Genomic DNA, 13413 nt, shown 5'->3' on the forward strand with positions numbered 1-13413 from the left:
TTTCCGTCAACCGACCAATCAATTAATCAACTAATCGTTTCCTGCTCTGCTCCGAATCGCCCAGTTGGTCGGAGCCCAGTAGTGGCGCTGGTTGGAAATGCGAATGACGTCCCCTGTGTGCCCCCCCCTCCCTCCCCCGCAGGCATCATCGCCGTCGTGATCTTCACCATCTTGTGCACTCTGGTGTTCCTGATCCGCTACATGTTCCGTCACAAAGGCACCTACCACACCAACGAGGCCAAGGGCGGCCGCGAGCAGGCCGGCGAGTCGGCGGACACGGCCATCATCGGCACCGACAACCCAGAGACCATCGACGAGTCGAAGAAGGAGTGGTTCATCTAACGTGCCGCAGAGAAAGGGGGGGGGGTCGAATCAAACGACCGATCACAGGAACGATGGCGGGGAGGGAATTCAGTAGGACAATAATCTCCTGGAGAGGGCGCGGCTGTGCGGGAGACGTGTACAGAAATATATTTCGTTTATTGGTTGTTTTTTTTATATATTCAGAGTATTAGAAAGAGAAGGGGAGCGCAGCCCTGAGAGACTCATGTAAATACCAACCGGCTTGTCCTTCTTTGTATTGTGCTTGGGAGTTTTCAAGAGTCCTTTAAATACTGTTTATGACAAATAATTATACTCACTGGGTTGTGTGATAGCACAGATTTATTTCCAGTCTCTGTTTTTCATTTTCATTTAATTTTTTAACAAAAATCTTATATCAAAAATGATCAAATCAAAATGCCAAACTTAATTTTTCTTTTCTTTACAAGTCTGTCCCGCTCATATCCGTCGAATGACATGCCACTCATATTGTGGTAATACAGAGTTGAATATGGATGCCAAAACTCACTGTGTAAATATAATATTTTGTGTTTTCTTTCTTTCTCTTAAAAGATTTATTCAGAGTCCATAACATAGATCTATATTACAATAATATCATCTGTCCGTCCATTATATTATATATGATTTGACTATAGAGTTTTACGTTTAAATCTCATGACATTCGATTGTACGGGTCACATTTCTTTCCGAGGAAGAGCAGAGGAGGTTTTTTTTTTTCTTAGAGTATGGCGGGATATCATAACACTCCATAAGCACGGCAGCTTTCTTTTCATTTTGGACGCGTCGAACCGCGATCCTTTCCTTCAGCAGTCCGTTTGTTCTTTGCCAAAACACTTGAGTCTTATGTCAGTTACTGGCTTAAATTAGGAGTTTATTCAATGACATTAGACTGACGTATGTTTGCCGTGTGTTCATGCATCTGTGTGTGTGCGTGTGTGTTGGTCCGATGAATAGAAGTTGGTGTGTTGGAAAGAAGGGGTGCCATATGAAACACACTTAATGAGCCCTGCTGAGGCTCCAGACGTCATGCATTCAGTGCTTGAAAGCAGCACAAATTAAAAAGAAAGACTTGAAAAGGTTAAAATGAGAATTGGCTTTTTAATCCACTGTGCCTTCGACGTGTTGAGCCATTGCACCTTGAATTTACTTGAATAACTTGCTGCTGCTGCATGAATTCTCATTAATCCGAGTCTTTGGGCCTCTACATGTATCCTGAAGGTAGCGGTGCTCAATCAACGCTAGATTTGGAATTCAGAATACTTGAAAAAATCCAGCTGATTGCTCTGAAAGCTTTCCGAAGCCCGGCTGTGTGGGTTCCTATGCAGCAGCAGAAGATACAAGAAGTACACACAACCTCTCCGTGACGCACACACACACCGCAGACACAATAGAGCGAGTCAAGGTCGTTTGTTCCATCACAAGAGCAACGAGTCCAGAATGAGGAGGCGGCTGCTTTTGTCGGCATCGGAAGGCGCTTTTCTCCAACGGTGCCACTGTTGTTCGAACATGCAAGATGCACAACGTACACGTTTAACCATGTTGTTCCTGTCGTGTGTGGTTACCTCTCCGTAGCATTTACCCAACTATGTGTTACCGTTCAATGCAGCTGCCAACTTTGTTGTTTTGTCGTGAATTAGCTTGCTCCACGTCCCTTCCACGTCGCGTTTCGTCCGTCACCGTCGCCTCGCGGTTGAGTTCAAGCAGCAGATCTCACTCTCAGAGACTTTAGGGCGGCTGGTGAACTCAGCGCGGCCTTCCAGCGCGGCCTCAAAGACTTTCTCCGTCCACGCGTCGCCGTCTGTGAAGGCTGTACTTTTACTCCCCTTTTTTTTTATAATTATATTACTCAGAACATACATAAGCGCACACAGACGCACCCCTGATATGTGGTTTGAACATAACGTTGATAATGGATTTTCATCTCCAACAGACATATGTTTTGCTTTCAGTTCTATTGAGTTCATTATTAAAGAGTGTTTGATCTATAACATCAGTCGTGTTCTATGAGTCGTCTTCATGTTGACATATGGGTGTCTTTAGACAGTATTATGAAGCATACGTTACACCAGACATTCCTTCCTCTGGGGACACGTCTAGTACAGACATGTGAAAATGCCATGAAAAGGAAAGGATGGTCAAGGAGTACGCTGATGAAATAAATAATTCACTTTAAAGGCCGAGCAGGCAAATCCCATCGATACAAACATTTTAATTTTGAATATGAAAATGTATCAGCAAGGTCTTGTATTTTGCAGAGGTCAGGGGATGTACGTTATCCGCCTGGACGGAGAGATTTTTTACGCATGAGACAGGAAAGGCAGGACAGTAATGAACCAGGGTGGAGTGAGAGAATGAAGAACGCTGAGTCAGAATGAATCGCAACTAAACACAGATTCTAATCAATAGAACAGACTTCATGTCTGCCCTCCGTGTGTCCCATACAGGGAGCGCAGACTGTGATCAGTCTGCTCTCCCTTGTGGTCGGGTGGTGCAGCTTCCTTCAGCGTGATTTAAGAAAAACTGCATTTGGTGAAAGGCAACACTTTGGTTATCCTTGTAAGACGACTTGAAGCAGATCACAACCAAATCAGCAGGAATTGAGAGAAGACAGAAATAACACTTTATATCACTCTATAAAATAAGACCAATTGGATCGGCTTTATAGAATTAGTATGAACACATACAAATATTATAAAAGAAAAATAGAAATTACGCCTCATAAAAGCATTCAAATGTCCAACGAGGAACTGAGCAGAAGGTAAGCATGTGTATGTGGCGCCTACATTACCCACAATGCAACTTGATCACCCTAAACTGAGTCCGGTAATGACTGAGGTGCCCCTGTAGACTCAGAGCCCCATAGAGATGTTTGGTAATCTCACGCATTGTTAAATCAACACACACACACACGTTTCTTATTCTGTCACGTGTTGTCTTCGGCCAGGCCGAGTGAAGTTAATCTGAAGACGTAGGTCAAACAGACGTCTACATCATGAATAATTCTATTCAGTGCATCAATTTAAATGGTTGAACCAAGACACTTTTGCCGCAAACTACCCTTGTAATTATTTCACACCGTGTACTTTGATGTCATTTACATTGATTCATTCATTTCACCTTAGAAGCACACAGATTAGAATTTATCAAAAAAAGAATCAGACCGAACGCTAAAGTATGGATTCGATGTTTTTATTGATTTTGAGTTGATATCAACAAATCACAAAACAGTACGAAATATCTCTGTGGTGTTTCTCTCCTTCCCTTTGTTTCACTACGAGCTCTCGTTAGTGCCACTCTGATGCCACAGCTAATGCGAGGGCGAGGAAGCGAAGCCTGAGCTATGATCCGAATTGGTCTTTGGTATGCAGAAGGGATTTAAGTGAAATGCTGAAATGTTTCACTGTCTCCAGTGAAGCTTTGAGATGATGCAAAAATGACAGCCAGCAGGAACAATGTGATTCCCGTGGGCGAAGGGTGGGCGCAGCAGGGGCGCTCTTCAGGCCTCGGCACACTCACCTGTAAAAACACGCAGCAGGAGGCTTTTTCAGAAACGGTTCAAATGCATTCGTGCAAAAGTGTCGGTCGCGTTGCATGTGTATTAATCACATACCATTCTGAGGCAAGATGGCGATGTTGTCGGGGAGGATGCCGTTGTCCAGGCACAGCTGGGTAAACTTCTGCTGCAGGACATCACTGACCTGAGGAGTGCGACCTTCAAACACACAAAGAGTTGTTTTAAACTTCCCCTCCTCGGGGAGGCCCCGCCCACTGCCGCGGTGTGGCCCGCCCGGACTCACTGTAAAGCTTGTCCAGGACCTCGACCGCCTCTTCTTTCGTCTTGATGGTGTGCACCAGAGCGTAGTCGTCGTACACGACGTCGACCACCCGCATGTCGTTGTCGTTGTTCCAAACTGATGAGAGGAGAAAACAGAGCGGTCACGCCGCTGAATGCTTCTTGTGTGGGTGTCTCCGGTGCATGATGGCGTGCGCTCCACTCACTCTGGCTGTGGAAGGTGAAGCGCCCGGGGGTGTCGGTTTTCTTTGCCAGGTGAGTCATTCTCCAGCAGGTACCGTCGGCTCTGAATTAAAAAGGGGGGGGGGTCCATTTATTTGCCCATGTCTTCGATAGTTTCATTTCGAAAAGGTTACAGTTGCACAAACACTGACTTCAGGTTGGCATAGGAGAGGTCCAGGTCCCCTGCGGTTGGCACCACCATAGCGGTGCCCATCTTCATCTCGGCCTTGTGGTTCACAAACCACTGGGCATTACTGGCAAAGCCAACAATAAACCACTTGCCTGCCATCTAAAGGAAAGAGAAAACAGATGGGGGGGGGGGGGGGGGGGGGTAATGAAGGCCAATAAAAGTTGCTCCATCAAAGCATAGTGTGTTATGCAACACCTCTCTGTCCTGCTCCATTAAGGGACTCCAGGAAACACTTTAAGCAATCACAGATACTCAAACCCCGTTCCTTACTTTTCCCCCAGTGAATGTTGCAGCTATTTACGGCTGATTTGATTTGCAATAATCTTGACGTAGTAGCAATTGTGCCCGTTTCCTACCTTATCCAGGTCAAAGTCCTCCACAGGCGAGACTTGGGCGCAGGCCCCCATCACACACATCAGGGCGGCCAGCATCCTCAGCAGCGTGTTCCTCATGGCTTCTTCTTTGTGTTCTGTCCTTCTGCAGCGACCAGCGAAGTATCAACGAGAGGTGAGGAGCGGAGGGGAAGCGGAGGCTCCTTTTATGCCCGTGGTCCTGCTCCCCATCGCCTCCTCCTCTTTCCGTCTCCTCCCCCCCCGTCCTACTGCGAGCTTTTGGATTACAAAAACAATGCAAATCACTGCCGTTACACAACCGGCACGTGTGCACGGAAGAGGGGGAGGAGAGGTGAGAGGGGAAGAAAGGGGAGAGTGGGTGAATAATAAGGTTCTTTTAACGGCTCCCCCTTTCTCCCTCCTCCATCACAAATGCTCGGCATGCCTTTATTAAAAAAAACAGAGGCAATGATTGAAAGTGGAAATATCTTAACAATTAAATATACAAAGCTCTGTTGCTTATGGTGGTGTGATTAATCTTTGCAGTGTGTTCATAGTTTCATCCCAGTGCAATGAACTGTTGCATAAACAGCTTTCTGTGATAAATCCTACCTGCTGGATCGCATCGCTGTTCATAGCAAATTTGATGAATATACATTGTTTAAACATAATTTTCCCACTGTATTTGAATGCTTCCTCTTCACATTTTGGGCAACAAGACAAGCACAGACATGCAATCAGCTGGATATGTAACACACGGGAGCCCATTTGGTAACCTTGTTTTGTAACCAAACTCTCTCAACCCCTTTTGGCCTCCACATCTGGGCTACATTAGCCCGCCCCCCTCCACCCTCAATGCACACAGGCCCACACTCTGTAAATAAAATCTCCACACAAAAATAGGGGAGGCTGCTGGTGTAGATCAGATAAGCCTCGTTGGGTTTCGCTTTAAGTAAAAACATTTGACGAAAAGACGTTATTTTGTGCTACATTTTGTTTTATTCAGCTGCAGCTGGTAACATTTTTTGTTTCAACATGTGCTGCATTCTCCACTTTCTTTTTTAGCCGACGTTCACATTTTTAAATGATACAATCCTCCTCTTGCATGTGAACTTTGGAACACTGCAGGACTGGATCTGTCTGTTGGACCGCTCTGCCTCCTCAGCATGTGGGGACACAGTCTACATTACAAAGAGTGGCGGGTTAAATTACACAGTGGCTGTTCAGCGGTTTTAATCAGGTTGTTTACAGAGTTACAAGAAACTGACCCAAGCACAGCTTGCCGTTAGCGAATCTTTGTTTTGGAAAGTCTCCGTAGGTCATCGGCTTAATTTAAGCTGCTATTCGAATATCTCTCTGTCTCTCTCTGTCTCTCTGTCCCTTCAACAGTATTATTTACCTCTGTGTATGTTACATAAATAATAAAGCACTCTAACAGTCTAGTCACAATATAGCTTATCAACAGCTGCATATTTCTTATTGATTCATTAAGAAATTTAAATAAATGTACTGTAATCTCTGTCATTGGAATTGGTGCATACACTTGTCTACTTATTAGACACCTAATTTTACCATGAAAATAATTCCAACATACCACACATATTTCACAGAAACTGAGCAGGAGGATGCATGTTTTGTTATTCAGCAGAAGAGCAGATGTGGAGGTGAAATGATGAGTAACCAGGTTTAGATGCATGAGATCGTGTGGAGCACTATGGATCACAGCCGTGTACAATGACCCACATACTATGCAGTGAGCCTGACAGCTATATTGACAGTTAATAACAGGAAATCATTTGATGCTTCCAACAGTTTACAAAGAAACCTTTGAATGGAAAAGGCTGTATAAATACTTTTTCATTATATCGAAGGATTATATCTATTATTTGATTACAGATTAAACTCACTGATCACATGGTTCTTGTCCACATCACCACAGTGACCTGTGAAGAAAACAATTCCACAGATCTATTTAAAGGCAGCTGAGCAGTCAGGTGTATTGCTGCATCATAATACTTTACGTCAGTCATTACTGCAATGGAAATCAATTTGCTTTTTTTAGGCCATCGTACATTTAACACTGCATTTGTGAATATAGTGTCATTGATTGTTCAGGTGGACACAGACTTACTATAGGTGGGGAAGGGGAAGAGGTATGCCAGTCCCAAACCCTGTTTTTCAGCCAGTTGCTCAAACTTAGTCAGCATAGGCTCGGACAGATTGTCTACAGACCGGCCTGCAGGCAGAGCACGAAAACAATCACTAATACACCTCTAAACACACAGTGCCGTCTCATTCTGGAGTTAGAATATCGCCACGACTACCACCAGGTTTTTACATCCGACCAACCAAACGGGGGCCACGATGCTGAGGAACCCACCGTAGAGCTTCATGGTGATCTGGCCCCGTTTCTGGTAGTACATGATCGCGTGCGAGTGGTAGTCCGTCTCTATGACGACCACGTCCGTGTCTAGCTCAGCGCGAGCTCCTATGGGGAAGACAGAGAGCATTCAATGCCAAACGGATGCTGCTCGTTCTATGATTTATCATCAAGGGTTAAAAGGGGGAGGTGCCGACCTTTAAGTTTTAGCTTTCCCGGGGTCGGTGTTTCATTGTAGACCTGTAATATCTCCCAACACTGGTTATTACTGGGGACAGAATAGATTAGGGGAGCTATTACATTAGAAAGCAAAAAAAAACTGGCATTGAAGCAACCAATTTGATATTTCACAACAACATGAATCATAACCTAAACACATTTTCTCAGCCTCAGGCATCATGACAAAAAGGAAAAGTACAACATGAATTTCGTATGCGTGGGCCATGAAGATATCTACAAAAACAAGACCCACTAATTATATTCGAGAATGTGAATGGTACATTCTGTCTTTCTGCAAATGCCATGTCAGGATGACCCAAACATTTCTCCAGATGATAAGCGAAAGCCGATGGATTTTACTGTCCGGCCTCCTTCCTGTTTTTGAGGATACACACATCTAATTTGACACATGTGGTTGGAATGGAGAAAGTAGAGACATTGGTGGTATGTTTCCCCCCCCTGTTGATAACCCGAGGTACTGAAAGTGAGCTGTAGATGCTGCTACTTACTGTCGTGTCTTGGTGCTGACGGACAGCGCTCGGTCGGAGGAAGGCGTGAGGTTCATAACGGTGGGCTCCACCCTGGTTCCGTGGTTCATCAGGTAGGAGCACTTGGAGGCGATGTTCAGCAGGTACCATTTTCCTGTCATCTGCACCACATGGCAGCAGGATCAGAACAGAGGCCGAGGTAAAAGCAACTACACCGACTGTAAACCTAAACAAATTATTGTTTGGTGAACCCCCCCGCAGCGGCACGGGCCAACACACCTGCTCCTGAGCGTAATCATCTACAGGATAAAGAGGAGGACCTGACATCCAGTCCCCGCCGGATTACCACCTCAAGTAACCCCCCCCCCCCACAACGCGGTCTCACTGCATGTGGTATCGTCTCACCACCACCCTCCTGTCTCAACCAGCCGGCCTCCTCACTCTAGTCCTCAATAAATACTTTTTTGTCCCTATCGTTTTGGTTCCGGTCTGCTTTTGGGTTCCCTTCGGAACCCTGACGATCTCTCGTTTTGTCACTCAAATCCCCCTTATTGCCCAAACCACCATATTGACACAGTTACACAAGTGTGGCCGCTGCATCAATAACCATGTTGCATGTTTGAGTCTCTGGACAGATACAAGCGCTAAAGCTCACTCATTGTATGTTTTCCTCAAAGTAACAATAGTTTATATTTTTACTATTTCGTTAATTCTGTTTGCACTGATGACTCGGCAAATGTTGTTGATGTTTGCGTTATTGCGACATGGTGATAAAAGTGCCAGTGTGCAAAGGTCACGCGGTGGACAGTTTTTCTATCAGGCTGCGGCTGCTCGCCAACACACACAAAAAAGACATTCTCACCTTTCAGTGCAGCTTTTTCTAGAATCTTTTTTTAGCCTTTTCGTCAATAAACTTGTAACTGATCGCTGTTTTTCAAACCATTAGGCAGTATAGATTCTCTACCTTGTTCCGTGGCTTGATTTAGACATGCACAACCATGAAAAGGTACAAAGATACAAATAACACACACAATAATCAATGTATATTTACTAACCCTTCCTCCTGTTTTTTACCTGTTGTATGTCTACGTTCTGTGCAGGTGGGGTCAACGCAATAGGGTCAACCTTCGGCTTCTTGGGAGGTCGTCTTTGGGGTCGCGGTCGACTCTTAGCCCCCCCCACAGCGTCGGTGGAACCCCACAGACACACACACATGAACACCACCACTAGCAACACACAACGCAGTACTCCAGCCATCCTAGCACAACAATTGGTCCTCTTCTCCTACAAGACTTCTCAGGTTCCTGTATTATAACTTTTCTTTCCTATTTTCTATTGGCATGTCTGTCCCCTCCGCCTCTGTCCACAGTCAAGTGTTCCTAATCTGTTTAACTCCACAGACGCAGGAGAGATGCATAAACAGACAGAAAGTGGGGGACAAACAGTGTGAAAGAGAGGATGGTCAGTTTGGGCAAACATTAACTTTTACTGGCAGAGATGAGGCACTGCTGCAGTGTGTTCATCTAGATTCTTATTAAATACCGACCGTGAAATCTAAGGACCTCTGCGGTTTAACCATATATTCTTAGAATAGACTAAATATCCACATATTGTCAATTTTTTATCCAAGAATACATGATTCCCCATACAGATAATAACGTAACGTAATCTGTGTATGACGCCTTAGACTGAAAAACACCAACGTCATAACTGGGTTTCGCAATCTCTTTGGACAAAGATGTTTTATTAATTCAAGCCCAGCGTATTTTGACATATTTGACATATGGGGTACGTGGCGGAACAACCGAGCCTTTCCTTCACCCTCCGTTTCGTGTTTCACAGAGACTTGGGTGCGTGTGATAAGGGACTCCATGGCCGAGCTGACAGACTCGCAGCTGTTCAGAACCGATTGTGACCCGAAGCTCTTTGGCCAATCGAAAGGTAGAGACGCGCCAGCACTTATGCGGCACGGTTCTACATCTACTCCCCATTTGTTTCCAGTTCATTCGCGCCCTTTTTATTCCACTGCAGGCCAACGTGTAGGAGGCAAAGGCAGCCGACCAGACGAGGTGGGACTCTTCAGTTATTGTCCTCGGTAATCTCAAAGCTCTACCAGAGAGAACACTTTAAATCAACATTACAGCAGAGGGGGGGGAGGGGGGGGGGCTATAAAGCCGTCCCTCTCTCTGCTACTCCCATCGCTACTACAATCCCGCCTCTCTCTATTCGGGTGAGGGACGGGTTTCTGCTAAGCAACCATCCCCAGCCTCAGTGTCTCTGCCCACTCTGAAGCACTAAGCTGATCGGCCGCCTGCCCCCCCGCCCCCCAAAAAATAAATGCCAGATCATGTCCCAACTCAGAATCCTCAAAGACCCACTCGTGGAAAACCCCGTACTCCCGCCTACAGAGACGAGAGGTTTAAAAGTCCGAGGCCGAGTGCAGCCCCCCCTCTCGGCCCCATTACACCATGTGACTAGTCAACACGCCGCAGTTCTTCAGATTCCAGGTCATTAGCCGTGACTCTGAGGCAGGCAGGTGAGATAATGGCCGAAACCTCTCACCTGTAAAAAATAAATCTCAACCAGAACCTCTAGCTGATCGACTGACTCTTTAATTCCTAGGACAATACTTTGCACACCCCTGCATAACTTACAATTTAACAGACACCTAATAACATTAATCTTTTAACGCATTCTTTTATATTTTTTCTTTATTCATTTTTCATACATACATTAACAGATTTTCATTTCTAAGCCCTTGTAAGTTAAAATCATTGTGCGTGCGCAAAAATACTTTGCAAAAGGCCATTTGTGAATCTGACATTAAGACATTCATAAATTTACTCACAAACCAAATCACAATAATCAACAAAACTTTAACTTTTTAGGGGGAAAGTATCACAATTGAAGGAGCTGATGGTCTGCAGTTTGAGTTTGTGTCAATAATGTAAAGCATGTTCTGTATGTAGACCTTCCTCCAGCGCATACATCAACGTTTACTTAACAGGAGACTGTTCTTATTTGTCCAGGTCCAAACCATTGAATGCGCTTCAGGCGACCCTTCATTTCGCCACCTAAATGGACTTTATAAGGACTTCAAAATGAAACGTGTATTTCTCTTTTCAGTTCTGGTGTTTCTCCTGCTCCTCAGTGTCAGGTGTGTTGTTTTCTCTGGGTTTAAACGCGAGGGCCACGCTGTTGATACAGAACCGCTGACCGGTCGGGTCCGGTCCGTCATCAAACACATGACCCAGGTGGGAATCACACTGCAACAGAACATGAGAGTCACACACTAACCAACAATACAAACAATGTTTGGTATTTGAAGAATATTGTGATAGAAACTCTGAATGCAAAGCATTAAATGACACACACTCTAAATAATTCAAACTATACTATCATCATTTTGTTTTCCAACTTTACGCAAAGCTAGCGGATATTCTAAGAAAGCTGAACCGGCTCTCAGAAAACAAAGCTCACATTTTTACAAAGAACCTCTGTCCCAGCGCTACCCAGGCTGTTGTCAGGGCGACGAATGATGGAGGCGTGGCTTTCATCCCGCTCCCATGTCCCGTGAGCTTCTTTGAAAGCAGGCCAGCCGGTGCCCGAGTCGTACTTTGCCTCTGAACTAAATACAGGAAGGATCATTTAGTCACTGAGCATCTGCTATCAGATTGCTATATAATACAGCATACACCTTTAACACCAAAATTCTCTCACGGCTGTCAAAATAAATTTTAAAAAAAATCACGCAATAATGTCTTTGTTGTCATTGCACATAGTAGAATGAAATTAAACAGCAACCCTGACGGTGCATAGACGTACATCAAACAGTTACAAATGTGTCATCAATAGAAAATATGTACTTGTGATCACATTTTACCACATTAACTCTAAGGTCCAAAGTGTTACCTAAAAAGTGGAGCCTCACAGCAAACACAGTGGTACATCCCAACTTCAGAATGGTTAAGGTAGATCCCACTAAAGGGCTGAAAACACACACACACACACACACACACACACACACACACAGTCTTAGGAGCAGATGAATAACAGTTAAATTTTCTCCTTAAAGTCTCTGAAGATAAAGACTTCCTTATTTGTATTAGCACATCCCCTGTGTTTCAAATTGAGAGTTTCCAATTCATAAAACACCAGGTTTGTAAGTGAGCAGGTTGAACCCGAGACAAGAGCAGAGTCCACCTAGAACTGAGCCGATATCAGAAAGTCAGTTAACTATGGATGAATGCAGTGTTGCTTCGCGTACTGTGTACTGATGTCTCGGTATACTCACCACTTCAGTCCCTCTCTCTCTGGTCACTACATACTGCTCTGGGGTCAGTTTCTTTTGCCAATCTGTAGTCTTGTTATATCGGGTGAGAGACTGCAGGCCTGCAGGGAGCAGAGGTAACAAGGGAGAAGAGGAGGGGTTTTTAATTGCACATTGAACTAGTTGAAGGTCATCCTTGTCAATCAAATAAAGCCCAAGAACACGTGAATAAACCAATTGAAACATGAAGAAATCAAACAGAAAAACAACTACTTTCTGCAACATTATTCCACATACCCTTAAAACTACAGCAAAATTCGATTCATTTTTTCTTAGTACATACTGTAATTAACCCACTGCTCAAAGTTGAAAGGAGTAACATTTCTAAACATATGTGTCCTATAATTGAACCCAATGTTAACTTTTAGAATAAATGAAATATAGAATAAATATCGGAAGAAACAAATCCCATCCAGTCCCTGATATATTATTATTAACCCCTGCAAACCCGCGCCTCTCGTTACCCACGCGGGACCCTCTGCACACGAGCCTGTGCACCTGATGTTCCCTGCAGCATGGCGCACCTGCGGAATGGGGGAGTCGGAGGGGGGGGGGGGGTTTGCAGCTCTTCTTAAATTACCAGACAGGATTAAGTAAAAGATAACCAGTACCTCGAGTTGTGGTGGCCACAGTACGAATGAATACCGGGATCCTGCTCGGTAGCCCCGCGGCTCTGGCCGCTGCGTGCCGAGGAACCAGTGCGAGCCGGGAGACCAAACCAGACATGTCCGCTGCTGCCGAGGCGAGTGCGCCTATAGAGACGCGCGCGCCGCTATCAGCGCCAGAGCCGAGCGCGCGCTCTGCGCCGCGGCGAGTTCACGCAGGTTCTCCCCGGCTGATCGAGCCCGCTGGCTGGCTTTGGTGCGCCGGTTTTAAACCTCGCTGCCGCTGGCTTTTTGCGCAAAGGGCAAAAGTAATTGGGTAGCAGTTTTTACGGCTTGGGGAGAAAGAAAAGCTGAATAAGGGGGAAAGTGGTCAATTTCTATTCGGGTCAATGTCGCAAATCAAAGAATGTCCCTCGGAACACAATGCATACTGCACAATTTTACCTAATATTGTGTTGATCAGTGAGATCATTCCAAACAAAGTATAGTGGTAAATAAAACCAAAGTAAAGA

At 45.1% G+C, this 13413-nt stretch overlaps 4 protein-coding genes across 4 annotated transcripts in view; 1 reads left to right on the forward strand and 3 right to left on the reverse strand.

The window, feature by feature from the left end:
* cntnap2a (contactin associated protein 2a) overlaps positions 1–2330 on the forward strand; it is a 241430-nt gene extending 239100 nt beyond the window's left edge. Inside the window, exon 26 of the mRNA XM_040166691.2 lies at positions 143–2330. Within this exon, the coding sequence (XP_040022625.2) occupies positions 143–342 (200 nt within the window). The 3' untranslated portion in view covers positions 343–2330. The remainder of the gene's footprint in view (positions 1–142) is intronic.
* Positions 2331–3515: 1185 nt separating this feature from the next.
* On the reverse strand, positions 3516–5400 carry ptgdsb.1 (prostaglandin D2 synthase b, tandem duplicate 1). The gene is made up of 6 exons (XM_078095822.1): positions 4904–5400; positions 4510–4646; positions 4342–4421; positions 4140–4253; positions 3953–4054; positions 3516–3858 (listed from the first exon to the last, which is right to left on the reverse strand). The coding sequence occupies exons 1-6, from the start codon at positions 4997–4999 to the stop codon at positions 3839–3841; spliced, it is 549 nt and encodes a 182-aa protein (XP_077951948.1). The 5' UTR covers positions 5000–5400; the 3' UTR covers positions 3516–3838.
* Positions 5401–5858: 458 nt separating this feature from the next.
* Positions 5859–9410, reverse strand: c8g (complement component 8, gamma polypeptide). The gene is made up of 7 exons (XM_040167708.2): positions 9041–9410; positions 7988–8127; positions 7457–7527; positions 7260–7367; positions 7011–7115; positions 6787–6822; positions 5859–6060 (listed from the first exon to the last, which is right to left on the reverse strand). The coding sequence occupies exons 1-7, from the start codon at positions 9221–9223 to the stop codon at positions 6041–6043; spliced, it is 663 nt and encodes a 220-aa protein (XP_040023642.2). The 5' UTR covers positions 9224–9410; the 3' UTR covers positions 5859–6040.
* Positions 9411–10659: 1249 nt separating this feature from the next.
* Positions 10660–13106, reverse strand: msrb2 (methionine sulfoxide reductase B2). Its single transcript, XM_040167921.2, has 5 exons — positions 12908–13106; positions 12261–12358; positions 11879–11955; positions 11447–11594; positions 10660–11232 (listed from the first exon to the last, which is right to left on the reverse strand). Exons 1-5 carry the CDS (start codon positions 13020–13022, stop codon positions 11089–11091), a joined length of 582 nt encoding a protein of 193 aa, XP_040023855.2. The 5' UTR covers positions 13023–13106; the 3' UTR covers positions 10660–11088.
* Positions 13107–13413: the final 307 nt, after the last annotated feature.

The sequence above is a fragment of the Gasterosteus aculeatus genome, chromosome 21 (genome assembly GCF_964276395.1).
Source record: "Gasterosteus aculeatus chromosome 21, fGasAcu3.hap1.1, whole genome shotgun sequence".
Classification (NCBI taxonomy): Eukaryota; Metazoa; Chordata; class Actinopteri; order Perciformes; family Gasterosteidae; genus Gasterosteus; species Gasterosteus aculeatus.